Raw genomic sequence first — 26,831 nt, 5'->3', positions numbered from 1 at the left:
CCTCTTGTAGCTCTTGGTCTCCTAAAGCAATTCTAGAAGAGCTCTGTTGTATTGTTGAGCGTCACAGTTAGGAATAACAACTTTCAGCATTACCCTTTCTTAATAAGCTTGTGCCGAAAAGCACAACGGAGAGCCGCAGGCAGCAGGAGCCCTATCACGCACGCTGTAGTCGCTCTCGTTTTGTAAGGTGACGTCCATCGCCATGAAATTGTCATGGCCACAAATGGCTGGTTATACATTGGTGATGTTAAGCAGTTAGTATCGTGGTTGCAGATCACCCTGGAAGATTTGAGAAAACTTAACGGAATGCAGCAACGATGATAAAACCATTCCCAGATAGGACCATAGTAGTGGCCAGGAGTCAAGGCCGGCTCGCTGGTCCCAAGCATATTCCAGCTTTGTAAGGGGGGAAAAAAGCAACTTCAGAAGAGCCGAACCAAACATTGAATATAATTTTGGGGGTTATCTGCGAACAGCAGATAAATTGCATAACAAGGTCAGGTCTGACACCACAAACCTTGGAATGCCTATCTTAACCACAGGTCACCTTTGCAGTTTGGTAAAGATTAGAGGATCCGATTCACATTCTGACATGAGACAGTGGGAGGGGGATCTTAGGTGTTTCCTATATTTCAAACGGACGCGGTGGCTTAATGGGTTACGACGCTGAGCTTGTCGATCAGGTCGGCAGTTTGGCGGGTCGAACCCCGAGTGCCGCGTAACAGAGTGAGCGCCTGTTACGCGTCCTAGCAGTTCGAAAGCACGTAAAAATGCAAGTAGAAAAATAGGGACCACTCCGGTGGGAAGGTAACAGCGTTCTGTGCGCCTTTGGCGTCTAGTCATGCCGGCCACATGACCACAGAAACGTCCTCAGACAAGCGCTGGCTCTTCAGCTTTGAAACGAAGATGAGCACCGGCCCCTAGAGTTGGAAACGACTAGCACGCATGTGCGGGGGAACCTTTACCTTTTACCTTTATATTTCAAACATTAATCAAGCCATGAATGGAGGCAAACATACATGTTTCCCAGGATAACGATGCAGAGTGGAATCTGGCTCTGTCACCAGGGCCAGACATTATTTACTCCTCCAAGCTTCTGAACCCGTGTTGTGGGTCATATGTGAGCCAACAGGAAAGCAGCACATAAAACACAACTCGCCGAATAGCCCAAAGCACATATTCCAGTAGAGAGAAGTTACCCTGACATGTTTCCAAAAGCTTGGAAAAGTAAAAATCCGGTCCCGGTGAAGGACCCAGATTCGGCCTTGCATTAATCAGTCCCGTTAAAACAGAGCTACGAAAAGGAACAACTTCACACAAATAATACTTTTTATTCACAATGGTTTAATGGCACACTTCATCAGCATCACAAACATTGGATTAACGTAAAAGAAAGCGGGGGCTTTATTGATTGCATTACACATCAGTTGGGTATTACATACCCTCTCAGGAACACCTGAGCGGATACGTTGTTATGCACTGAAAGGCAAATAAATCAAACGAGTGAATTTTAACAGAACGCAGTGGTAATTCCTACGGCAGGCAGCCTCTGAACGCCGGAAGGCCTGTGCCCGTAAAAGGTCTAGCAGTTAAAAAGTGTGCCTGTCCTAAGCCAAGAGCACTTCGAAAACAAAATTGTCATTATTTATTTTTTTAAATTTTAAAAATGTTAGCATCACAGCTTCTCAAAGTTGCCCCCACAAACTGTGGAAACGAGCAAAAAGTGGTGTTAAAAGTTCAACATTAAAAGTTTCTAAGGCTACTTCCCACTTGTAATTCATAGCGCGAGTGAAAATAAAAATTCAAATTTTTGTTCGGCGGTACAAAGGACACAACTTGCACTTAGTACTGGGCTTTAAAGCTGCACACACACACACACACACACACATTTCGTCCACTCGGTGCTCAATTTTTCCCCCTTCCCTTCCTAGTTACCTTAAACCAGGATATCGGCAAAGTTGCCAGGTGCCCATGCCAACCTGTGTGACACTGACTGACTTCATCTTTCAGGTGAGAAGAGTGCAGGTACGTTACGCAGAACACGCAATTCAGAAGTGTCTTAATGGCTTCCCAAGAGCTGCAGCTCTTGAGGATGCTCTGTAAATTAGATTTAAAATTTAGGAGCTGGAAAGAAGGGCCAATGGTGTGTTCTGGATTTTTAAAAAAAAAAAAAAAACTGCCTCTCTCCATCTCCCACCCCGGCTAAGAGTCTTCCTATCAGAATTTAGTTCAAAATACTGGCTTTGATATTTGAACGGCTTTCGTGAGACCGTGTTCCCGACAGGCTCTTGGCGTCACACTTCTGTTTCGAGGACTCGCGGCTCCATTTTCTGCAGCCGAACCCCAGCTACGTACAGTGACATTAAAGTGACATTCGAAATCTGGAAAAGACAGGTGGTCAAAAAAAAATAAAAATAAACCAACACCACAGGAGAAGCCAGCGACAGACTGCACTCATTCCAGGTGTGCGATGATCAGCGGGAAATCAAAGCGATCGTTTGGATCACACTGCAGGCTTTGTTTCTTCTTTTTTCACATCTAGGAAACACAAAAACCCAGAATCGGGGATAATGAAAACGAAAGACAGTGCTTAATCGGGGGGTCAACCCGCTAAGAATATTTCAAAAGTGCCAAGGGCTGCAGATGTTCGGGAAAAGATCTGATCCATTCGGCCTTCGCCGTGCTTTTCGTGCAATCTGAACACTTAGCCAGGAAAAGATTAAGCGTCTTGGTATCCTATCTGGTGAGAATCGGTCCCCTTTTTGTGGGGAAGCACCCCATCTCTGTTAACCAAACGTTGAAAACTGATCCTTGTGTGCCTCCCCTGAATGAACCGTCTAGAGCAGCCGGTAGGCAACCTTGGCTCTTTTATGACTCGTGGACTTCAACTCCCAGAATTCCTCAGCCAGCGTGCAGGAACTTTGGCCCCTTCATGACTCGTGGACTTCAACTCCCAGAATTCCTCAGCCAGCATGGGGGAACTATGGCCCCTTCATGACTCGAGGAGTTCAACTCCCAGAATTCCTGAGGCATAATGAGGGAAATTTGGCCCCTTCATGACTCAGGGACCTTAACTCCCAGAATTCTTGAGCTGGCATGGCTCAGCTTGGAAACCTCTCCCTTTCCCCTCAGCATGGCTGGCTCAGGAATTCTGGGAGTTGAAGTCCACGAGTCCTAAAAAGAGCCAACGTTGCCTACCTCTGGCCTAGGCCATCCTTGGCATCTCTATGACTCGTGGACTTCAACTCCCAGAATTCCTGAGCCGGCATGGCTCAGCTTGGAAACCTCTCCCTTTCCCCTCAGCATGGCTGGCTCAGGAATTCTGGGAGTTGAAGTCCACGAGTCCTAAAAAGAGCCAACGTTGCCTACCTCTGGCCTAGGCCATCCTTGGCATCTCTATGACTCGTGGACTTCAACTCCCAGAATTCCTGAGCCGGCATGGCTCAGCTTGGAAACCTCTCCCTTTCCCCTCAGCATGGCTGGCTCAGGAATTCTGGGAGTTGAAGTCCACGAGTCCTAAAAAGAGCCAACGTTGCCTACCTCTGGCCTAGGCCATCCTTGGCATCTCTATGACTCGTGGACTTCAACTCCCAGAATTCCTGAGCCGGCATGGCTCAGCTTGGAAACCTCTCCCTTTCCCCTCAGCATGGCTGGCTCAGGAATTCTGGGAGTTGAAGTCCACGAGTCATAAAAGAGCCAAGGTTGCCTACCTCTAGCCTAGGCCATCCTTGGCATCTCTATGACTCATGGACTTCAACTCCCAGAATTCCTGAGCCGGCATGGCTCAGCATGGAAACCTCTCCCTTTCCCCTCAGCGTGGCTGGCTCAGGAATTCTGGGAGTTGAAGTCCACGAGTCATAAAAGAGCCGAGGTTGCCTACCCTTGGGCCTAGAGAGAACTCCTGGTGGGATGCCGCTGCTGGTTTCCAGTTAGTGTTTTGTGCTTCCTAAAACGTCTGTACCGCATGGCTGGGACTACAGCTGTAGTCCGAGGCGTATCGAGCCCAATTTGGTCAAAAGCCTTTGATGAGATTCACACATTCTTTCCAAGGCCCAAAAGAAGCAAGCTTGTTGAGTTAGCCGTCTTATCAGAAAGCTAAGAGACTCGCGTTTTGGCCAAGATGTTAGAAAAGAGTCAGGAGCGTTTTCAACATCTCTGCCTCTTCCCGGCGGAGACATAAAAGAGAAAAGAATTGGGATTGTTAACAGGCTAATTAAGCAGAAAACTTAGTTCCAGCCTACAATAATTTAGTGGGCATCTAACCGATCTTGGATGTTCTCAAAACAGCTAATTGGGCTAGGTCCGGTTCATCTCAGGCTGGAAGTCTAAAATTAGATGTTAAAAGTCTAAGGAGTTGGTCAAGTCCAAAAGCAACCGCGCAACTGAGTGGACTTCCGTTTTACGGAGAGGCTTTTACCTGTAAAGGCTTCTGATGCAGCCATTTTTCTCTGTCTCCGCTCAGGTTCATACAGGCAAAGAGGTCACAAACGGCAGGGAGGCCGCCGTCCTGCAAGAAACGGAAGTGATGTCCGCGAGATTAGAAAACGTACCAAAAATCTCAAGTCTTGCATTTCCAGAGAAACGGTGGGCGGCAGGAGACCGATGTTAGCGTGTGAGCTGCCTCTCCGATGGAGCTCTTCTTGCAAGTTACATCAGGGGTCTTCAGACTTGGCACCTTGGAAGACTTGTGGACTTCAACTCCCAGAATGCCTCACGCTAGCTAGCGTGTCTTTAAAGTTGCCAAGTTTGGAGAGCCTTAAAGGTAAAAGGTAAAGGTTCCCCCGCACGTGCGTGCTAGTCTTTTACGACTCTAGGGGCCGGTGCTCATCTCCGTTTCAAAGCCGAAGAGCCAGCGCTTGTCCGAGGACGTCTCCGTGGTCATGTGGCCGGCATGACTAGACGCCAAAGGCGCACGGAACGCTGTTACCTTCCCACCGGAGTGGTCCCTATTTTTCTACTTGCATTTTTACGTGCTTTCGAACTGCTAGGTTGGCAGAAGCTGGGACACGTAACAGGCACTCACTCTGCTATGCGGCACTCGGGATTCGACCCGCCAAACTGCCGACCTTCTGATCAACAAGCTCAGCGTCCTAACCCACTGAGCCACCGCATCCCTTTGGAGAGCCTTAGGTTATATTTAAACCCCCAGCGGGTTGAAGTGACCGGGTGAGAATTCTACTTACGTGGGCCTTCTTCCGTAGCAGCCATTTATCTTCTACGAGAGGCTGGCTGGAGATTTCTGCTGCCTTTGACGACAAGATCCAGCTGTTAATGTTGAACGGGAGGTGGAAGGGTGCGAGCAGCTGGAGGAGGGCATCCTTATGGCTTACTTCAGCTTCCTCTCTGACCGCCTTTTCTTCGCTGTGGGAAGCTTGGGCTTCTTGCTTGGCCAGCCAAGAAGACAATGAGGTTCCCAGCATTTCTTTCAGAGGTTCCGCCACTTCCCGGGCAGCGTCCTGCTTTATGGCCGAGCTAGCCAAATCTCCCTCGGCTGGTCGAGAAGGATGGAGCCAGATGTTGCCCACAGGCTGACGTTCCTCGGGTTCAGAGACCACCCCTATCGGCACGCCGTTCTTATCCCTGCCTTCTTTCCTAAGGAGCCACTTGCACAGGGCTTCCTTTTCACAGTTCTGGTCGCAGACGCACTCGGAAAAGCTGGCGCACGGCTCGTTGGCCCGGCATAGATCTTCGACGCTGAACGCCGGCGGCAGCAGCCAGTTGTTCTCGGCGTTGGCCGGCTTCCTCCCCGCCTCCAAGTGCTCGCTCAGGCATTTGAGATTGCCCAGGTTTTCTATCTCCACGCCGGTGGCCTGACCGCCGCAACAGTGATTGCAAGAATCGCTGTTGATTTTAGGCAGCCAGTCGTTCGGGTTGTACTCCTCCCGGAAAGGCTTAAAAACCCATCGCCCTTTCTCGTCGCTGGAGGCGTTCTCGTTCTCGGAAGGCACCAGGAGCCATTCGGAAAGATCGGCCTCGTCCGGCTCGAAGCACTCCAAGTCGTCAATCTTCTCGATGGACAAGGTGGAGGCGATGGTGGAAGTGGAACTCTCCCGTCGGCGGAGGTCCACCTTGTCAGGAAGATTGCGCAGTTGGCTCTGCAAAAGCCAGTTCTCCAGGCTTCTCAAGTTCCCCCAGGCTTTCTCCAAATAACACACTTCGGGAGACTTTGCATCCTACGCAGAAGAGGAGCCCCCCCCCCACAAGCAGTTAGACCCATTTAGAGGAAACAGGCGGTATTGCAGGCTAACTCTACCCTACAGCCGAGAGTTTGACCCTGACCGGCTCAAGGTTGACCCAGCCTTTCCCCCCCCCCCGAGGTCACTAAAACGAGGAGCCGGATTGTTGGGGGGCAAGAGGCAAATAAGGCTTCCACATTATGAACCGCTTAGAGAGGGGCGTAAAAGCACCACAAAGCGGGGTATAAGTCTTAAGTGCCATTGCTATTTCTTGAGATAATAATAATAATAATAATAATAATAATAATAATAATAATAATAATAAGAAGAAGAAGAAGAAGAAGAAGAAGAAGAAGAAGAAGAAGAAGAAGAAGAAGAAGAAGAAGAAGTAGTTGGAAGGGACCTTGGAGGTCATCTAGTCCAACCCCCTGCTCAGGCAGAGACCCTATATCATTTCAGACAAATGGCTGTTCAATCTTAATAATAATAATAAGTTGGAAGGGACCTTGGAGGTCATCTAGTCCAACCCCCTGCTAAGGCAGGAAACCCTATCCCATTTCAGGCAAATGGCTGTCCAGTCTCTTCTTTAAAAACTTCCAGTGTTGGAGTATTCACCACCTCTGGAGGCAGGTTGTTCCACTGGTTAATTGGTCTAACTGTCAGGAAGTTTCTCCTTAGTTCTAGGTTGCTTCTCTCCTTGACCAGTTTCCATCCATTGCTTCTTGTCCTGCTTTCAGGTGCTTTGGAGAAGAGCTTGACTCCCTCTTCTTTGGGGCAGCCCCTGAGATACTGGAACACTGCTATCATGTCACCTGTCACCCCTTAAATATAATTAAAATAATAATTCCCTTCTCACTCTCAATGTTCCGAGGACAGCCTTTTTGGATCCACCGTGTTTCACTACTTTTGGAAGACTGATGGATTGATTGATTGATTGATTGATTGATTGACCGGCCGGCCATCTCATCCTGACAGCCTACAATCCTAACAACAGGAGGCAAACCCCCAATATTTAGAGCCATCAGCATTTCTTGGGAAATAAAATCATTCGGCTACGTAATTGTCTTCTCAACCTGCTTGGTTGACCTTTTCCAATAGTATTAGAGATCCCTCTTTCTCTATAAATGTAGACAGTAGATAACAATACCTGATTGGCCTCCCCAGCATGGCTTTTCAAGAGCCAGTCCTCCTGCTTGTAGCTAGGAACATAAGGGGTACCGCACACGCCATCGGATTTGGTTCCAAGAAGCCAGTCAGAGAGAGGGCAAGCCAGCATTCCACGGAAAGGTTTTGGCTAATAATCAAGCACAAATTTAGGGAGAGTTTAATCCCAGATAAAATCCACCAGGGGAATATACACACTCACTCTCCCCTCCCCAAGGATAGATCAAAATATCCGGTAGTCCCATTGAGGAGGAGAATGTCCTGGTGTTCGCGCCACCGAAAATGTCTGGATTTTATTTTTATTTATTTATTTTAATTCCATTTATATCCCGCCCTTCTCCGAAGACTCAGGGCGGCTTACAAGCTTAGCAGTAGAATAATTTTAGAATAATTCTTCCTTTACACTTGAATCCTGAACAACCACCAGCCTACTTGGGCACCTACTAGGCATTTTGAGGGCTTAAATTATTTTCCCCACCGATCAAATGTATATTCTCTTGTGTAGATTAATTAATCTCTCTTCCTGGGACATTCTGCATATTTTTTTTAAAAAAAAATTATGGATTTATAGCCCACCTTTTTTTTTGTTCACAAGTAACTTATATAACAGCTTCCCCCTCCTATTCTCCCCAAATCAAAGCTCCCCCCCATGGGAGATGAGTTGGGCTCAAGTCAACCAGCTGACTTTCATAGCTAAGGCAGGACTTGAACTTGTGATCTCTCAAGAGCCACGATAGTGCAGTGATTAGAACGCAGTATTTACGGGCTAACTCTGTCGACTGCCAGCAGTTCGATTCGGACCAGCTCGAGGTTGACTCAGGCTTGCAGTAAAATGAGGACCCCAAGCGTTGACTCTAAGCCACTTAGGGAGAGTGTAAGCACAGTGAAGCGGTATAAGTCCTAAGGGTTATTACTAAGTGCTATGTTCTAGCCTGGAGCCTTATCCACTAGACCAGGGGTAGGCAGCCTTGGCTCTTTTATGACTCGTGGACTTCAACTCCCAGAATTCCTGAGCCTACTGGCTCAGGAATTCTGGGAGTTCAAGTCCACGAGTCATAAAAGAGCCAAGGTTGCCTACCCCTGCACTAGACCAAATTGGCACTCCTAGCTAATAGCAAGAGAAGACTTTAAGTTTAAAAACTCTGCTACCGCCCTCTTAATGTCACTTTCTCCAAAACAAATCTGTAATTCACCTTTTCCAAACTAGCCATGACAGGACAGTTCTGCACGGAGATCCAAGGGGCGTAATCCTCTTTATCGGAAGTTTGCTATGAAAGAAAGAAAGAGACACACCAGAGGTAATAAGCCATTTTTTGTTTCAAACAAACCAAAAGTCAACTGCTAACCGCGTGTTTCAAAATAACAAATTGGGATCCCCTTATCCTGCTTCTTTGGGAATCTCAAACTGGCAACCCGTTCCAAGAAATATATCAACTTAATATCACAATTAACCGAGACGACGTGTCACGAGTGCGCACCTGCAATGCGGAACAAGACAAAGACGACATTTCGTTCTTTGCATGCTGCCATCTTCCCATCTTCTGTTGTAGGGACAGACAGAAGAATTTGAAAACGTCGGGAAGGATTGTGCTAACTATTTCGAGATAAATATTCTGAACCGGAGGGAAGAAACCCTGGTCTCCATATAAGAGTGTTTCTTCAGGATCCTGGGTTTTTAATTACAGGCAGCTATGGCAAATCTAGACAGCACACTAAAAAGCAGAGACATCACCCTGTCGACAAAAGTGCATATGGTCAAGGCCATGGTCTTCCCAGTTGCAATGTATGGCAGTGGAAGTTGGACCATAAGAAAGGCCGAGCACCAAAGAATTGAGGCCTTTGAACTATGGTGCTGGAGAAGACTCCTGCGAGTCCCTTGGACTGCAAGGCGATCAAACCGGTCAGTCCTAGAGGAGATCAACCCTGACTGCTCTTTAGAAGGCCAGATCCTGAAGCTAAAACTCAAATACTTTGGCCACCTAATGAGAAGGAAAGACTCATTGGAGAAGAGCCTAATGCTGGGAAAGGTTGAGGGCAAGAGAAGAAGGGGACGACAAAGAATGAGGTGGCTGGATGGAGTCCCTGAAGCAGGAGGCGTGAGCTTAAATGGACTCCAGAAGATGATAGAGGACAGGAAGGCCTGGAGGAACGTTGTCCATAGGGTCGCGATGGGTCGGATACGACTTCGCAACTAACAAGTCTTCTGCTTATGACAGATTGCTGAGCCCAAATTTTCTGTTGCTAAATGAGACCGTTGTTACGTGAACCTTGCCCCATTTTACCTTTCTTGCCACACCTGTTCAGTGAATTACTGCAGTTGTTCAGTTAGTAACATGGCTTCCCCACTGGCTTGGCTTGCCAGGTCGCCAAAGGCGATTGTCAGAACCCACCCCAAACCATGTCTTAGGAAGACAAAATTCTTGGAGTCAAATCTATTCCAAAAAGAATCTTTACTATGACATGCTTGGTTGTAGGAAACGAGACAGGACTTAATATTATTCCACGAAGTAAACCCTTATAAAGAGTTCCCGGTTTAACCCCCCTTAACCCCATTTGGTCAGTCCCCCATCCTTTATCTCGTATCATCCCTCTCATGGGAAAAAGGAACTTAGGACCTTTTATGTTTATTGCTCTCTTCCCTGACACAAGCCAGATGCTAGCCCCCCCCCCCCTTTTGTTTCCCCAGTTCAAAAGGCTTCTCCTTTCCTTTGAAATGCCTAATACCGGTTCAATACACATCCATTCTCTTCTCTTCGGGAGATGGCAGAATCCATGGAATAATGTTTGAAAAATTCCATTTATGAATATGATATAAATGGATTCTGACAGCGATCCCATGACCCCAGGACACGGCAACCGTCATAAACATGAATCAGCTGCCAAGCATCTGAATTTTGATCACCTGGCCGTGGAGATGCCGCAACACTCGGAAGCACGAAAAACGGCTGCTAAGTCCCTTTTTCAGTGTCGTCGTAACTTCGGTCGGTCACTCAACGAACTGCTGTTAAGTCAAGGCCCCCCTGGACAGGTTTGCAAATTGCACGCCTTAGAATACAGCTCTTTTTTTACTCACCATTGTTCTAATGGAGCCAAAGGAGGTGATGGCCTGGCGAAGAAATGCCACATCAGCCTCAAAATTCAGGATGGAGGTTTCTTCAGGCTGAAGGGTCAAACTGCCAAGACTGCGGGGAGAAGACAAAAAGTTTAAGAATTCGGAAAGAAACAAAGGTGACGAGTCGAGGGTTGTCTTTCCCCCCCCCCCCCGAACCAAACAAAAAAGCTATCTCATTTTTTTACGCACAAAATACGTACGTCTTGTTCAGGGATGTTAAATATTCGAACGCCCAGTCCCTGTTTCCACCCACAGAGGCGGCAAGATCTCCAAAGTTAACGCTTTTAAAATTTTGAAGGGGATGTCACCCAGCCCACCACCACAACGTGGACTACAGCCAAGAGAAGCAAAGAGCTGGGTGGCCATTCAAAAAAAAAATCTCTTAAAAAGAGGACTCACCTCTCAAAGCACGCCGAAATCTGATTTGTAAGGTCACCACCGCTTTGAGGCTGCTCCAGCTGGCGGATGAGGCAGCTGAACTGTCCCAACAACTGGAAATTAAACAATAGATAGATCGATAGATATATACATATATATATACATATATATATACATACATATATATATATATACATACATACATATATATATATATATATATATATATATATATATATATATATATATATATATATAACATACACACACACACACACACACACACACACACACACATACATACATACACATACATACATATACATACATACATATATATATATATATATACACACACACACACACACACGTGACCTCACTAGGAACAGGATATACACACACGTGACCTCACTAGGAACAGGATAAGCCAGCGCCACTGAGGTTCAGATACGAGGCTGTGGCTTTGTGCCCCAAACACACAGTGCAAGGCCAAGGCAACGTGGCTGTAAATTCTGGATGCAAGGAAGGGGATCTTACCCAACAGAGCTGTTGCGCTTGCTGCTGTAAAGCCTCCTCCTTCAGCTGCTGAATGAGGTCAACCTGTTCCAACAACCAGACTTCCCGGCTTCGCAGGCTTTCCAGGTGGCGACTGATGCAGCTGTGAACCTGGGCTTTCACCTGCAAGAGAGAAGCCACCTCTGTAATTCTCTTCCTAAACGTTTTTTTTTTCTTTTTCTCCCCTGCCCAGAAGGCAAGGGGATTTTCTAGGAACTGACCTGACCCGAAGAAGCTTCTTGAATGAAAAGCGAAATGTTTTCAAAGAAGAAAACAAAACGAAACAAGAAAGTCCCATGTTTAAAAATGTTATCGGGGAAATGTTGGAAATGTAAACGTAATTTAGGTACGTACTACCGTATCTGGTGGACATGTGACAAAGTAAAGAGCTATTGGGGAAAAAATACACGCTTGGCTAGAAAAAAATATTAGGAGAACATGTAGTATTTAATCCTGATTTTTTTTTAATTAGGTATAGTACCAGAAAAGATTAATAAGCAAAACTTATATTTGGTTCTACATATCATAACCGCAGCAAGAATAAGCTATGCGCAATGCTGGAAGAATGAGCAAATACCTTCAGAAGAAGTAGTAATAAAAAAGATACTGGAATGCGCGGAGATGGACAGATTAACTATGAGGCTGAAAGATAAAGAAGAAACAGAATACTCCCAAAGTTGGAATCTATTCTACAAATGGCTAGTAAGAGAGAACCAAAGAGTAGGACTTGATTATGTATTAGCATTTTATGAACCCAGACTGCACGCTGTTTGAAAAACTAACATATGTATGTAGAGGGGGGGGAACAATAAAAAGCTTATTATAAAAAAAGATAATGCTGGGAAAGGTGGAGGGCAAGAGAAGAAGGGGACGACAGAGAATGAGGTGGCCGGATGGAGTCACTGAAGCAGTAGGCGTGAGCCTAAATGGACTCCAGAAGATGGTAGAGGACAGGAAGGCCTGGAGGAACGTTGTCCATAGGGTCGCGATGGGTCGGACACGACTTCGCAGCTAACAACAACAAAAGAAAGAAAGAAAGTCTATTTGCCTTTTTGGAAAAGCACAAGAATTGGATGACCTGAGAATCTCCGTAAGGCATCGCTTTAATTCTCTCCTTATCCAGGTCTCTCCTCCCTCCTGTTCCTATCCCCACATTTTGCAATTCCTGCAGGGTCCAGTTCCCATCCGATGGAAGGATGAGATCCCAAGGGACAAGATTCTTTCCGGCAACCCAGATCCAAGACTGGAAAGATGGGTCAGTGGCTTGGAAAGGGATGGGTGCCGCTTTACGCTGATGGGGGAACCTAAGTAGGACTTTAAAGGAATCCAGATTCCTTTTTCCAGAGTTAATCATAGTTTCCCACGAACCTTTGTTGACGGATTTGTCAAGGGGCGGGTGCAGAAGCTTTGAGCGCTAAGGGGAAATGGCAATTCCACATCCGTTACGTTCCTCCTTTGAAAGAAAACTGATCCAGCTTGCTTAAATCTCCAGAGCAGCGTTTCTCAACTCGGCAAACTTTTTAAGATGGGCGGACTTCGACTTCCACAATTCTGAGAGCTGAAGTCCACCCGGTTTTACAAGTTGCCGAGATCGAGAAAACGCTGCCCTGGAGATATATCACATTTTATCCCTTGTGCCAGGTATATTTTAAAAATGGCATTGTATCTAAAGGGAAAGATACACCATCTTGATGACCAGTTAGATGGCTGGAGTCCTAATCAGCAGACCCCAGGAAAAAAAAAACAACAACACCTAGGACTGTCCATCCATACTGTCTCCAAACGTTGAGATGGACTCCATTCTGTACCTGTCAGGACCCACCCCAATCCACGTCTTAGGAAAACAAAAGCTCTTGGAGTCAGTTCTAGTCCAAAAGGAATTTTTACTAGGACATGTTTGGTTGTAGAAATACAAGACAGGACCTGGTATTGTTTTACAGATTGAAACTTTATAAAGAGTTCCCGGCTCAGCCCCCCTTCCCTCAACTCCATTTGGTCAGCCCCTCATCATTTACTTTGTGTCATCCCTTTCGTGGGAAAAAGGGAACTTCGGATCTTTACGGTTATCGCCTTCTTCCTTTACAATTCAAATGGAGACACAGGGCAGATGCCTTCTTCCCTAACCCTCCATTTTGTTCCCCCAGTTCAAAAGGTTTCCCTTGGTCTGTGAAATAACCTAAGGCAGGCTGAATCCACATCCGCTCCTCCTTCCTTGGGAGATGGCAGAATCCAAAGGGGGGGGAAATAATGTTTTAAACATACATTTATGAAGGTGATATAAATGGATTCTGACAGTATCTTTACAACGCTGATGATGATTCAGTCCATCCAAGCACGGTCAAAGTTAGACAGGCAACCCAGGTCCCCATGAACGCTCTTGTTTTTCCAGGCTAGCTTTAAGAAACTGCCTTAAAAGCTGAAGCTTACAAGAAAATCTTTGCTAAGCTACAGGAGGACGTACGTTCGGCAGCCAGGGCCTTTCGATCGAGGATTTAACTCCTGATTACAAAGCACAAGGCAGGGCCCCCATTGCAAATACCTCTTTCCAGTTGTCTTTGACTTGTTGTTCGGCTTTGACAATTTCCGCAATCGCAACTTCCAGGTCTTTTTTGGCCTGCAGACACATATCCAGGGATTCTCTGTTGGCAATGCTCCCTTTTGTCTCTTGGAAGGGAATCATCCTAGACAATTCTAGAACAGGGAGAAAAAGAAAACAATTCAGGCCAGTGCTGGAAATAATAATAATAATAATAATAATAATAATAATAATAATAATAATAATAATAATAATAAACCTTTATTGTCAAAGTACAACATGAGACCGTCATTGGTGTGTGGGTGTGTTTGTGTTTGTCTCTGCCGGTTCAGTTCTCAGAGCTGGTTTGCCAATTTGGGACCCTCATAATCCACAAACATCTTCGCTGGTGATTTTCTCCCAATCTTTTCTTTTCTTTTTAAAAAGTCAACTGGAAAATACTTCCAGCATTTGCTAATTCCAAGAAATGAAATTTATTCATCGCGTTCATTGATTTGTTAAACCTATTGGCCGCCTCTCACCCGCGGACCCAGGGCTACTCCAATAAAGGGCTTAGGACAATTAACAACGGAGAAATGAAAAGACGCGTAGATGTAACAGCAGCGAAGTAACGGAACAACAGAACGAACCGCTACAAAGCAAATGAGGAGAAGGCTGCGATGTGAGAATAAGTAAATGCTGAATGTGATGGTCCAGGATTTCCAAAGAAAGCTCTTGGGAGCTGGGATGAAAAAAAGTTCCTTTTCCTTAATCCCACCAGTGTCATCTCCCTGAACAGCGAGTCGCGGACTCGCACTTTTAGCGTGCAAAAGCACGGCACGGTGTGGAGCGGTGTTGTGACAACTTTGTGACTTCTCCCCCAACTCTCAAACTGACACAGTCTCCCAACACCTGGTTTCACGTTTTAAGGGTTTGCGGCAATCAAGGGGAAGCATCCTTCAGTTACCTGCAAACTTTGCACTACTAAGCCAAACTCAGCACTCTCCCCGTGCATCTTAACCTACAGAGCAAGCATTTTTGGGGGGGATTTATTTTGGGACTTGTTTATTCAAGTTCTGACTCTGCTTTCCCACAGGTGTTAAATTAAAAATTTCCTACAGTAGCTTCTGGATTGAAGCCCACGGTTCTGAAACATCTAATTCACAGAACTGTGCAATTTTACATAGTAAAAATTATGTGCAATTTTGCATAATTTTACAGAGCTGTTTTGACAGTTTTCCCTCTTTCTAATTAAGGCGTCCCACACCCAAGATAAGCATTTAGAAAAAAGGTGCTATCCATTTTCTGATTATGCAGAAAAGTTTTCAGTAGTTTAAACTGCTGCCTCTGGATTATATAGTTCCTAAAAAGCACAGTACGTGAGAGAACAACAAGAAGAAAAAAATCCCCCAGAAATGAACTAGGGAATAGATCCAGATATCCAAGCCTTGATCTAAAACGGAAAGATTTTTCTGCAACTCTTGACAAAGCTAAACTTCAAGGCTAAGTCAAATGACCCAGACCGCAATTTCTTTAACCAAAGGTTAACCTGTAATCAAAGGACCAAGCCCAAATCGATAAAAAAAAAATCCAATAACGCACAAATAAAAACCTCTCCAATCTGAGGGTAAAAGAGCAAAGCGCACGGCACACGCAAAACAAGCAATTAGAAGGCTATCAAAATAAACCCTTACGCCCAGCAAGCTGGATTAAAAAAACAACAACGACAACAACAACCCAGTGTAATAAATTTTAAGAAAGGCTTCTCTAAAGAGAACGAGTTTAACCTCCTTTTGGTTTTTTTAACTGGGCTGGGTAACTTTGCAACCGCATTAAATCAATGAAGGCAAACCCCACTCCATACTAAAGCCCTGATGACGTTACCTAGCGCGGTGGCGAAACGTCTGCAAGAGAACGACCCAGGTCCACAGCCCTCAAAAAGTTCCTCATTGCTCCTTCAATAGTCTATTCCAGGGGTCTTCAAACTTGGCCCTTTTATGACTTGTGGACCTCAACTCCCCAAATGCCTCAGCCACGCACACTGGCTGAGGAATTCTGGGAGTTGAAGTCCACAAGTCATCAAAGGGCCAAGTTTGAAGACCCCTGGTCTATTCAGTGCAGCTGACTTTGTAATAATGCCGCTTGGGGTGTGTGTGAAAGCCCTAATAAGCAGGCATATACATAGAACGAAGGCTAGTGCTAAGCTTGGAAGCCGCCCTGAGTCTTCGGAGAAGGGCGGGATATAAACGGAATTAAAATAAATAAAATAAATAAAATAAATTTAAGGCACCGGTCTGACTCCGATGTTCTCAATTCCTGATCACACAAGAGTTCCCGCTAACCTTTCCCCCGCACCTCCTCCAGATTAACTGCAAATACCTTCTTACACATTTTTTTTGTAAGTCAAATCCTGCCGCGCAAGCGCAGGCGGCTTGCAAAAAAAGCCCCCCCCCCAAAAAAAAACCAACCTACAGACAGAGACCCACCTGTGTCCCCTTGAAAAGCTGCAAAATGTAAAGGGAGGTTTTGGTTCACCTTATCTCAGCCGGCACCAAAGCAGACAAGCGAGCCAAGAAGCCACTTCTAATTTCTGCTCGGAGTTGGGAGCACTTGCTCCCTGGTTTGGCTCCGTGCCGAGTTGCTTTTCCCTTCCCTCGATTTTTTTCTTCTTCTTTTTTTTCCCCCCTGCTTCCTGCCTACCTGAATTCCTGTTTCTGGATGAAAGGAAAAGTTCCAGCTGATGATGAGACAACAAGCCGGCACAGGATAATTTTATCAGCAGCCCAGCCTGCTTTAAAGCTGGCTTGCCAGCAAGCATTTCAGGCCCGCCCCGGCTTGGCCTCGCCTCCCCACACGTGGCTAAGCCGCCACAGCTGGAACACAGCCTTGCACGTCCGCCTTTGCACGGTTGAGTAGAGGAGGAGGAGGAGGAGGAGGAGGAGGAGGAGGAGGAGGAGGAGGAGGAGGAGGAGGAGGAGGAAAGATTGAAACCTGCCCAGCAAATTCCCCAGAAAGGAAGAATTTTAACTTCAGGAAGGAAACAAGATGCAAAGTTGAATCGCGGCAAACGGACTAGGAATGTCTTGTCTTTTGTTTTAAAAAAATAAAAAATAAAAATAAAGCTGTCGTTTGGCATCTTTGCGTGGGATTGAGACCGCCTGCGGGAAGGAGACCTTGGAGGTCATCTAGTCCAACCCCCTGCTCGGGCGGGAATCCTTCTCTCAAGAACTTCCAGTGTCGGAGCACCCACAGCTTCTGAAGACAAACTGTTCCACTGGTTTAATTGGAAATCGTTCTGCTATTCGTGTCTTTTATTCATGAGACCCGAACTGAACTGAACGTTCACATTGACTGGCGCTGATGGTTGACACGGGTTGCTGCCAGCATCCTAGGTATTATTATTGTTGTTGTTGTTGTTGTTGTCGTCATCTAGCCTTATCTTTCTTACTGTCCCCTTCTTTATAGTATTATTATTACAAGTAGTCTTCCACTTACTTCATTTAGTGACGGCACTGGGGACAAAAGGGATTTACGACCGTTTTTCAGAGTTACCACCTTGGCAGCATTCCCCGTGGTCATGTGATCAAAATGTGGACAGCTCGGCAACTGGCATGTATCTGTGACAGTTGCTCACGTGATCCCGGCCAGCCAAGTTAATAGGGAAACCGGAATTCGTTTAACAACTTCTCAGCTGCAGCGATCACTTAACAGCTAAATCAGGGGTAGGCAACCTTGGCTCTTTTTTATGACTCGCGGACTTCAACTCCCAGAATTCCTGAGCCAGCATGAGCTGGCTCAGGAATTCTGGGAGTTGAAGTCCACGAGTCATAAAAAAGAGCCAAGGTTGCCTACCCCTGAGCTAAATAAAGGTCGCAAAATGGGGCAAAAAAAGTCAGTTCGATGTCTCCCTCATCAACGGAGTTTTGGGGGCTCAATTGCGGCCATCAGTCAAGGACTACCTGCGTTGTGATTGACATTGCTCTGCTGCCTTCTGCGCCGGAGGCAACTCCCCTTGGGTGTGCAATCATGCTTGATCGAATAAAAGTGAGTTCAAACTCACCTTTCCGCAAGCGGCTTTAGCACGGTCTCCGGCGGGGTGATAAAATGAGAACTGCTTTTCCAACCGGAGCAGACTTTTACAAGGCCAAGCGTCGGGGACACGCTGACACGCTGTGCGTGGAGCAGTGTCCAAACAGGTAATACCAGCTACAGCAGCATTTCCACAACCTACGTGGCCCACAAAGGAGTTGAATTTCAACTTGCAAAATTCAGAATCCAACTGGGCCCAAGATCGTTTCAAGTGTTCTAAGGAAAGAGGTGCAAGGGGTCTACCTGGCTTAAAACGTGTCAATTCAAAAATAATAATAATTATAATTATTATTCTCATTATAGTTCTACTGCGTCCCATCTTCTGGACAAGAAACATACACGGTCCTTTTTTTTTTCACTTTTTGGGGGGGGGGGTTCTAGAAACCCAGCAAAATAAATGTGGAGGTCTGATCCAGGTTTACCCCAATGAATTCCATTTCTGAGTGGGGACCTCAATCAAACAAACAGAATAGACCTGGAAGGGTCCTCGGAGGTCTTCTAGTCCAACCCCCTGTTCAAGCAGGTGACCCTATACCAGGGGTAGGCAACCTTGGCTCTTTTATGACTCGTGGACTTCAACTCCCAGAATTCCTGAGAGAGCATGGCTGGCTGAGGAATTCTGGGAGTTGAAGTCCACGAGTCATAAAAGAGCCAAGGTTGCCTACCCCTGCCCTATACCAAGGGTAGGCAATCTTGGCTCTTTTATGATTGGTGGACTTCAACTCCCAGAATTCCTCAGCCAGCCAGGCTGAGGAGAAATGGAGAGGTTTCCATACTGAGCTATGCTGGCTGAGGAATTCTGGGAGGTGAAGTCCACGAGTCATAAAAGAGCCAAGGTTGCCTACCCCTGCCCTATTCCAAGGGTAGGCAATCTTGGCTCTTTTATGATTGGTGGACTTCAACTCCCAGAATTCCTCAGCCAGCCAGGCTGAGGAGAAATGGAGAGGTTTCCATACTGAGCTACGCTGGCTCAGGAATTCTGGGAGTTGAAGTCCACGAGTCATAAAAAGAGCCAAGGTTGACAATCTCTTCTCAAAAACCTCCAGTGATGGAGCACCCACAACGTCTGAAGGCAAGCGGATCCACTGGTGAATTGTCCTCACTGTTAGGAAGTTTCTCCTTGATTCCAGGTTGCTTCTCTCCTTGATCAGTTTCCATCGTTTCTTGTCCTTCCCTCTGGTGCTTTGGAAAACAGATTGACACACACACACACACCCCGTTCTTTGTGGCAGCCCTAAAGTCTGTTGAGCTGTTGAGATCCAGACCCGGGTTCTTTGGCTATTGCACGGGACAATTTTCTGTTTTTAATCCACTAATTTCTTTACCAGGAGGAAAACATGCCTCTCTCCCTTCAAGATGAAGAACTGGGAAGCTGAAGAAGGCGATTTTGAGCACATATGGGTGAAGGAAGAATAACTTCCTGATGCCATCTTCTGTTCTTCAGAACAGTCCTTCGGTTAATCAGATTCACGATGGGTCATTTGTTAAAAAAAAAAAAGAATTAAACCAAGTTAAAGTCTTGCGTCCTACAAAGTACAGGACTGGTCAAAATATTCTACTCCCTTAAATATTTTAAGTATAAGTTTGCAAGCCATTTATGCTCCAATTTCTTTTGTCATTTGGGCCTTTGGCGAGGGAATCTGTGCTTCATTTACGCTTGTCATCTTTTCATTTTTTATTGGTTTATTGTAATTTAATTGTGAGCCACCCAGAGTCATTCGGAATCAGGCAGCATATATTGTTCTTTGTTCACAACAATATCCGCAGTCATAGGTGCCAGTTCTAATATTGTTACTGAGCAATCTACAATTAGATTCACAGCCTAAGACTGGCAAAACTTAATAATTAAAGTTCCTAGGATCTAAGGATTCTTAAGATGGTGTCTAAAGATATAGGCAATTTCAGTCAAGATATTTTTTTTCGTAAAATTGGTGTAATCAGGTCCAATAAATTCAAAATTTCCAATTACAGAGTCCTTTAAGTATTTGGTCCAGGGATCCAGCTGGTGTAAAAAAACAGATTTTGCTTTTTCGTAAGAACTCAAGATTGATCTGCAAATCCCAGTATTTGTTTTTTTTAAAGTTTAATTAGATTAAGTTAGTTAATAAATAATTTAATCACTGATTTAACACAATTGCAAGTAACTTTTTTAAAAAACGTACAAGATACTGGGATTTGCAGATCAAACTTGAACGCTTACGGAATTCTTATTATCTGCTATCTTCCCAGCTTCCCAAGTCCATCATCATTGTTGTGAAGATACTGGCCTGGCGTTTTGCCTTCCTTCCTCCAGATGTTTGGAGGGCTAATTCCGACGGTTTGTTTTGCTTGCAGAGGCCAGCAGGCCAGGCCCCATCTCAAAACCACAAAGATGCTGCAATTCACCCCACTGTGTTTCATTGCACAATATCTTTTGCTTAATCCAAAAACAAAAAGGCATAAAGGGATTCAGGCTTCTTCCATATTCACTTGGTAAACAATCACATGGTTTGCTAAAAACGGGCCTGTTCTTAAATCCAGCCATTTCATTCCTTTTCTTAAGGAAACCGCATTCATTAAGTGGGAGTATCCATTCCCAGGCAGTCATCAAAGTGAGGAGTCCTAGTGCATATTTATTGCTCCTATTTTTCAGCAGGAAAATCTCCTTCGCAACTGCTTTCTGGGGGGAGAAAAAAAAACTTTGCATGCATTAACTCTGTTGTTGTTGTTGTTAGCTGCAAAGTCGTGTCCGACCCATCGCAACCCCATGGACAACGTTCCTCCAGGCCTTCCTGTCCTCTACCATCTTCTGGAGTCCATTTAAGCTCAGGCCTACTGCTTCAGTGACTCCATCCAGCCACCTTATTCTCTCTCGTCCCCTTCTTCTCTTGCCCTCAACCTTTCCCAGCATTAGGCTCTTCTCCAGTGAGTCCTTCCTTCTCATTAGGTGGCCAAAGTCTTTGAGTTTCAACTTCAGGATCTGGCCTACTAAAGGTCAATCAGGGTTGACCTCCTCTAGGACTGACCGGTTCGAATGCCTTGCAATCCAAGGGACTCGCAGGAGTCTTCTCCAGCACCGTAGTTCAAAGGCCTCAATTCTTTGGTGCTCGGCCTTTCTTATGGTCCAACTTGCACAGCCATACATTGCAACTGGGAAGACCATAGCCTTGACCAGGGCTTTTCAACCAGTGGTACGGGTAGTCACCCGTGGTACGTTGGCACCTGGCAGGTGGTAGGCGACCATCCTAGAATAGTGGTAATGGGGGAGGGGAATGAGCTGAACCGGTGGCAGCACCGCACAAGCCTGAGCGAGAGATGGCTGGAGCTGCAGGGCTGTCAGGGCTCAGCGGAAGTGCCAGGATCAGTGCTTCTTCAGGGCTGTCAGAGCTTGGTGGAAGCACCAGGATCAGCGCCAGGCTCCTGCTGGAGCTTGGCGCTGATCCTGGCGCTTCTGCTGAGCCCAGAAGAAGCACCGATCAGCTGGAATGTTGCAACATCCCCAGTTTTTGACACCTTGCTTAGGCGACTGATGGTACTTGGATGTTGCCATATCCTAAAAGTGGTACAATAGGTGAAAAGGTTGAAAAGCCCCGGCCTTGACTATACGCACTTTTGTTGACAGGGTGATGTCTCTGCTTTTTAGTGTGCTGTCTAGATTTGCCATGGCTTTCCTCCCCAGGAGCGAGCGTCTTTTAATTTCTTGACTACAGTCCCCATCTGCGGTGATCTTGGAGCCCAGGAAAATAAAATCTGTCACTACCTCCATTTCTTCCCCATCTATTTGCCAGGAATTGAGAGGGCCGGATGCCACGATCTTGGTTTTCTTAATGTTGAGTTTCAACCCAAGTTTTGCACTCTCCTTCTTCACCCGCAACAAGAGGCTGTTTAGTTCTTCTTCACTTTCTGCCATTAAGAGTGGTAGCATTAACTCTAGAAACCTCTAATTTCTCCCACTTGCTTCTGCTTCTTTCTGATAGGTTGCATATACCTATGCAAATGGAACGCCTGTTCACTTTTGGGACACTGCTAAGACAAACAGGGTAGTCCTCGACTTACAGCAGTTCATTTAGTGACTGTCTGAAGTTGCAAAAGCATTGGAAAAAATGTGACTTGTGGCCATTTTTCACCCTTACGACCACTGCAGCCTGGGGAAGCCAGTCACTTGACAACCCTGTTACTAATTTGAACAACTGCAGTGATTCGCTCAACATTTGCTGTTCGCCCATACAAAACACATAATTCTGCATCACTGTAGAATTGATGTCTCCCAAGAGTCATTTACAATATCGTAAAAATGCAAGTAGAAAAATAGGGACCACTACGGTGGGAAGGTAACAGCGTTCCGTGCGCCTTTGGCGTCTAGTCATGCCGGCCACATGACCACGGAGACATCCTCGCTTTGAAACGGAGATGAGCGCCGGCCCCTAGAGTCGGAAACGACTAGCACGCATGTGCGGGGGAACCTTTACCTTTACCTTTTTTAAAGAGCTTAAACAGTTTTTCCATCTTGACGCCTATCAATTTTATATTTGGAATTTGACCACACTGCATGAGGACGGCGAGAGGTCAGATTAGACCTTCCTAAAACTTACTAATAAAAAGTGCAGCTAAAGACCCTGTAAAAAAAAAAACTCTTGTAGTTTTCACACAGGTAGCAACATGGCTTCATTTGAGGAAGAATAAAAAACCCCTCAAATTATTCTAACACCGGCAAATTTCCAACTTCTTTTTTAAATCTCATGTCGGAAACCTGAAAAGTCAGAGATAAGGGAACAAAAATATTTTTTTTTAAAAAAAAGGCCCTCTGTACACTTCATGTTTTGTTTCCACCAGAACTGTGTTTGTGGCTCATAACAGCCTGCAGAAGAGGAACTTCAGCTTTGCAAGGTTGCATTTTTGCTGCTGAAAATCCACCATTTTAAAATAAAGTTTTCCAAAGAAAAAAAATACCCGTCGCTTTTATTTGGGCAGCATTTTTCTGATTTATCAGTCTTTAGTATGTCTGAGGAACTGACACAACTGGAGCATTTACACTTCCTTTTTCATCGAAGCATAAAACTGCTTTAAAAGAAGGAACTGGCAACCATATCAAAGCGCCCCATTTAAATGCCTGACATTTAGCAAACCTAAATTTTCATCTTATTATTGGAAATTCAAACACTGGGTCCTGTGCAACTTTTCATTTTTAGCTCCACGATCCTGCCAGGCAGATTGTGCTGAGGTATAAAACTGGTTAGTCCGATTAGCACTGTGACTAATTAGGAATGGGCCTTGAACTTGGAAGTAATGTAATATTTTACAAGCGTGCCTGTGGCACAAGTACTCACACAATCACTTTTTGCCTGAAAGGCAAAAGGTGGTGGAAAAATGGGGCAGGAGAGATTGGGGTTTTTTTTTCCAGCTGTTTTTCATATCTTGCTGCCAATCCAGTTGCTTCTCACCTCAACAGGGAAAAATGCCAGAGGTTTTCAGGAATCCAGGATCCCACCTAGCATGCCTACCGCTCTTTTGAGGTTTAACGTGAATGCTTGTATTCCCTAAGGAAATAGGAGCAAATTGAGTGTTCCACTTAACAAAACAGTAGAAGGAGCAGGATTTCCATACTAATGAAAAGTGGAGAGGTTGATCTTAATTACTGGGAAAGCAATTAAGGAGGAGGGAACATTCACAGGAGCCAAGGAGAGTCAGAACAACAGCATGCTATTTTTGCCCGAAGCATAATCCTCTTTGTGGCTCTTCAACTTAAAAAAAAAAAAGCAGAAACAGCAAGTCTCAAAGCACCTCCAAAACAAATAAAAAGGTCCAGAAGGCACCTTGACCACCACATAAACACACAATTATGTTCTTACAAGGAGCATCAACTGCCTGACTTTATGACTGTTAAGCCTCTCTATTCAGAGGCTAAAGTCAAAACAGCCTCATTCTATTTTTGACCCCTTTTAATCCTGCAGACAAAGGGAGAAAAATATCGAGCAAATAAATAAAAGCTGTTAACTACAGCCCCCCCCCCATCCCCAGTGTTACCGGTATAACTGAAGATTAATTCTCCAAAAACAAGTCTCTGTAAACATCTCAGGACAATTATATGTGTTGAGTTGACACCGTTTGCCCATTGCAGCCCACGAGAAGGCTGAGGTTTTTGCACAGTCACGTCTATTATTTCTTATTATCAAAATAAAACTCAATAGAGAAACATGTACGCCGCCTTCTCTTCTAGTTCTAACAGGCTTACACCCAGAAAATAACAGAACAGCATTGTTAATAATAAATAATAATAATAATAGTAATAATAAACTTGGAAGGGACCTTGGAGGTCATCTAGTCCAACCCCCAGCAGGAAACCCTATACCATTTCAGACAAATGGCTGTCCAGTCTCTTCTTAAAAACGTCCAGTGTTGGAGCATTCACCGCTTCTGGAGGCAGGTAGTTCCACCGGTTAATTAAGAAATCGTGAGCGCACCAACCCTGGAGGTTTTTAAGAAGAGACACTGGACAGTCACTTGTCTGAAAAGGGTATAGGATGGACTAGAAGACCTCCAAGGTCCCTTTCAGCTCTATTCTAGCCTATTCTAGTCCAACTCCGTGTTTCAAGCAGGAGACCCCAGACCACATAAGCAGAGAAGAACATCTGTTCACAAAAAACGATGGTTTCCTTTCCTGAAATGTGTCTGAATCCACGCAAAGCTTCCAAGCTCTCTTTAGGCCTGTCCTTCCTATTCCGTAGGCTTGGGAGGGACCTTGGAGGTCTTCTAGTCCAACCCACCCACCCACCCACCCCCGGCCCAAGGCAGAAGACCTTTTTCCAATCTTTTCTTCCCAAACCTCCCACGATGGGAGCACCTACCACTCCGGGAGGCAAAGTTGTTCTACCCACTGACCCAATTTTTTTTTTTTTGCCCCTGCAGTTTTGTTAAAATTTTATGTGCCGTAAAATAACTGGCCTAGCAGAACTTGGCAGCGTCGTCAGATTTCCAGACCTTCACACAGCATGTGGTGAGAGGCCTGACGGAAGAAAGCCCGGGTGCAAAAGGTGCGGGAGGGAAGCCAGGTTCCCACGTTGCAGATAAACCCAGGTTAGTTTCAGATCTCGCAAGCCAGGAAAAAGAAGGCCGAGTTGCTGCTCCTTGCTCTGGAACCTGAACCTGGCACTACTAGGCGGATTTAGTTAGAACAATTAACCAGTGGAACCACCTGCCTCCAGAAGCTGTGAATGCTCCAACACTGGAAGTTTTTAAGAAGAGACTGGACAGCCATTTGTCTGAAATGGTATAGGGTTTTCTGCCTGAGCAGGGGGTTGGACTAGATGACCTCCAAGGTCCCTTCCAACTTCTTCTTCTTCTTCTTCTTCTTCTTCTTCTTCTTCTTCTTCTTCTTCTTCTTCTTCCCTCCAAGATCCCTTCCAACTTCTTCTTCTTCTTCTTCTTCTTCTTCTTCTTCTTCTTCTTCTTCTTCTTCTTCTTCTTCTGACCTCCAAGATCCCTTCCAACTTCTTCTTCTTCTTCTTCTTCTTCTTCTTCTTCTTCTTCTTCTTCTTCTTCTTCTTCTTCTTCTTCTTCTTCTTCTGACCTCCAAGATCCCTTCCAACTTCTTCTTCTTCTTCTTCTTCTTCTTCTTCTTCTTCTTCTTCTTCTTCTTATTATTATTATTATTATTATTATTATTATTATTATTATTATTATTATTTCCACCACCACCACCCCACTCCACAAAAGCCAACTTTATTTTATTTATTTTTTTTCTCCTCTCCCTTCTGCTTTCTTGACCCCGACCTGGGATGACCCCAGAAAGAGCCAAGTGCATCAAAGTGCAATAAAGGCGGGACAAAAAAAATAAATAAATCTCAGGAATACATCAATAAAAATGACCCTTTTCCCCACCCAGAACTGCCCGTCCAGCTCCCGGGGAAGAAGGAATTGCAACTTGCACGTGGGAACGGATGGGTGGCGACCCGAGTCCTCAACCCACTTTTGTGGTTTTTTTGGGGGGGGAAACCCGATTTCCGGGGTTTCATTGAAGGTCCTCCCGAAGGAGGGGTCTGCGAGGGCGCAGGGGGTCCCCCATTTCCCCCACCCAGGCCTTTCCAGAAAAGGGGAGCCCCGAATTGCGAAGCTGGGACGTTGACACGCGTCAGCCCTTCCCACGTGCACTTAACGTAACGGGGAGGCGAGTCCCGGGCTTAAGCGGAAGGGAAAGCCGGAGCCAGCTGGGCAACGGAGCCGGCGAGGCGGCCGGGCTCGACTCACCTGTCCGTCGAGCGGCGATCAGACTTGCGACCCTCTCAGGCTCCAGGAAAGGAAAAAGGCCTCCTTGGTCCTCCCGGCGAGCCTCGCGAGAGTTCCTGGCGTAGGGAGGCCGCGCGGGAGTCTCGCGAGGCTTCAAGGAGACATGCGCAGTGGCGCCCGGTGAAGCCGAGCCAGGAGTTGAGAGGGAGGGGCGCCTCTCCTGCTTAGCTGAAACGGGAGTTGCGGGTGGGGGGGGGCTTTTCAGGGCGACCCCCCTCCCGATATTGGGGGGGCGGCCACGTCCACAGAAAGAGGGCTGGGGGGGCTTGTCCAGGGGCGGCTCTTGGCTGATCTTTGGAAACTAAACGGAGGCGCACAGGGCTGGGATGGGAGACCACCAGGAGATGTGTCTTCTTTTTCCCCCCCCACTCCCCACCCTTTACCCAGATTTAGCATTGTGAGATTTGGTTTTATTTGCATTATCAAAAGCTGCTTCAACTTTGGCCCTCCGAAGTTGTATTAAATTAGTTGTATTAAATTGCTCCTTCTTAGAGAGAGAGAGTGTGTGTGTGTTAAGTATTTGTCAAGTCTTTTTGAATACCTTGCTAGTTAAATCTTCTTTCCTGTTTCAGCCTCACCC

At 45.8% G+C, this 26,831-nt stretch overlaps 1 protein-coding gene and 1 long non-coding RNA gene across 4 annotated transcripts; one reads left to right on the top strand and one right to left on the bottom strand.

The window, feature by feature from the left end:
- Positions 1-1,324: 1,324 nt before the first annotated feature.
- Positions 1,325-26,280, bottom strand: NCOA4 (nuclear receptor coactivator 4). Of its 3 annotated transcripts, none has more exons than XM_083364207.1 (10): positions 14,181-14,358; positions 13,925-14,076; positions 11,368-11,508; positions 10,852-10,943; positions 10,414-10,522; positions 8,534-8,608; positions 7,324-7,470; positions 5,184-6,173; positions 4,418-4,507; positions 1,325-2,538 (listed from the first exon to the last, which is right to left on the bottom strand). In XM_083364207.1, exons 1-10 carry the CDS (start codon positions 14,200-14,202, stop codon positions 2,533-2,535), a joined length of 1,824 nt encoding a protein of 607 aa, XP_083220333.1. In that variant the 5' UTR covers positions 14,203-14,358; the 3' UTR covers positions 1,325-2,532. The 3 variants fall into 3 exon arrangements, with proteins under 3 accessions (XP_083220333.1, XP_083220332.1, XP_083220334.1); XM_083364206.1 differs by lacking the exon at positions 1,325-2,538 and adding an exon at positions 3,771-4,325; XM_083364208.1 differs by lacking the exons at positions 1,325-2,538; positions 14,181-14,358 and adding exons at positions 3,772-4,325; positions 26,213-26,280.
- On the top strand, positions 16,720-19,340 carry LOC310641324. Its single transcript, XR_014492714.1, has 3 exons — positions 16,720-16,812; positions 16,843-17,292; positions 19,318-19,340. It is a non-coding gene; the product is annotated as an uncharacterized lncRNA (long non-coding RNA).
- Positions 26,281-26,831: the final 551 nt, after the last annotated feature.

The sequence above is a fragment of the Vipera ursinii genome (genome assembly GCF_947247035.1).
Source record: "Vipera ursinii genome assembly, chromosome: 5".
In the NCBI taxonomy this organism is placed as follows: domain Eukaryota; kingdom Metazoa; phylum Chordata; class Lepidosauria; order Squamata; family Viperidae; genus Vipera; species Vipera ursinii.
The sequence above is the reverse complement of the archived record's forward strand: the minus strand, read 5'-3'. Positions and strand labels throughout refer to the sequence as shown.

Excerpts from the sequence above, each read along its gene's own strand:
- NCOA4 (XM_083364206.1), bottom strand. The coding sequence starts at position 14,202 with ATGTTGTACTTTGACAATAAAG. Across the intron at positions 11,509-13,924 it reads TCAAAGACAACTGGAAAGAG|GTGAAAGCCCAGGTTCACAG; the intron begins GTATTTGCAATG and ends TCTCTCTTGCAG. Across the intron at positions 4,508-5,183 it reads TGCTACGGAAGAAGGCCCAC|GACGGCGGCCTCCCTGCCGT; the intron begins GTAAGTAGAATT and ends CGTTTCTTGCAG.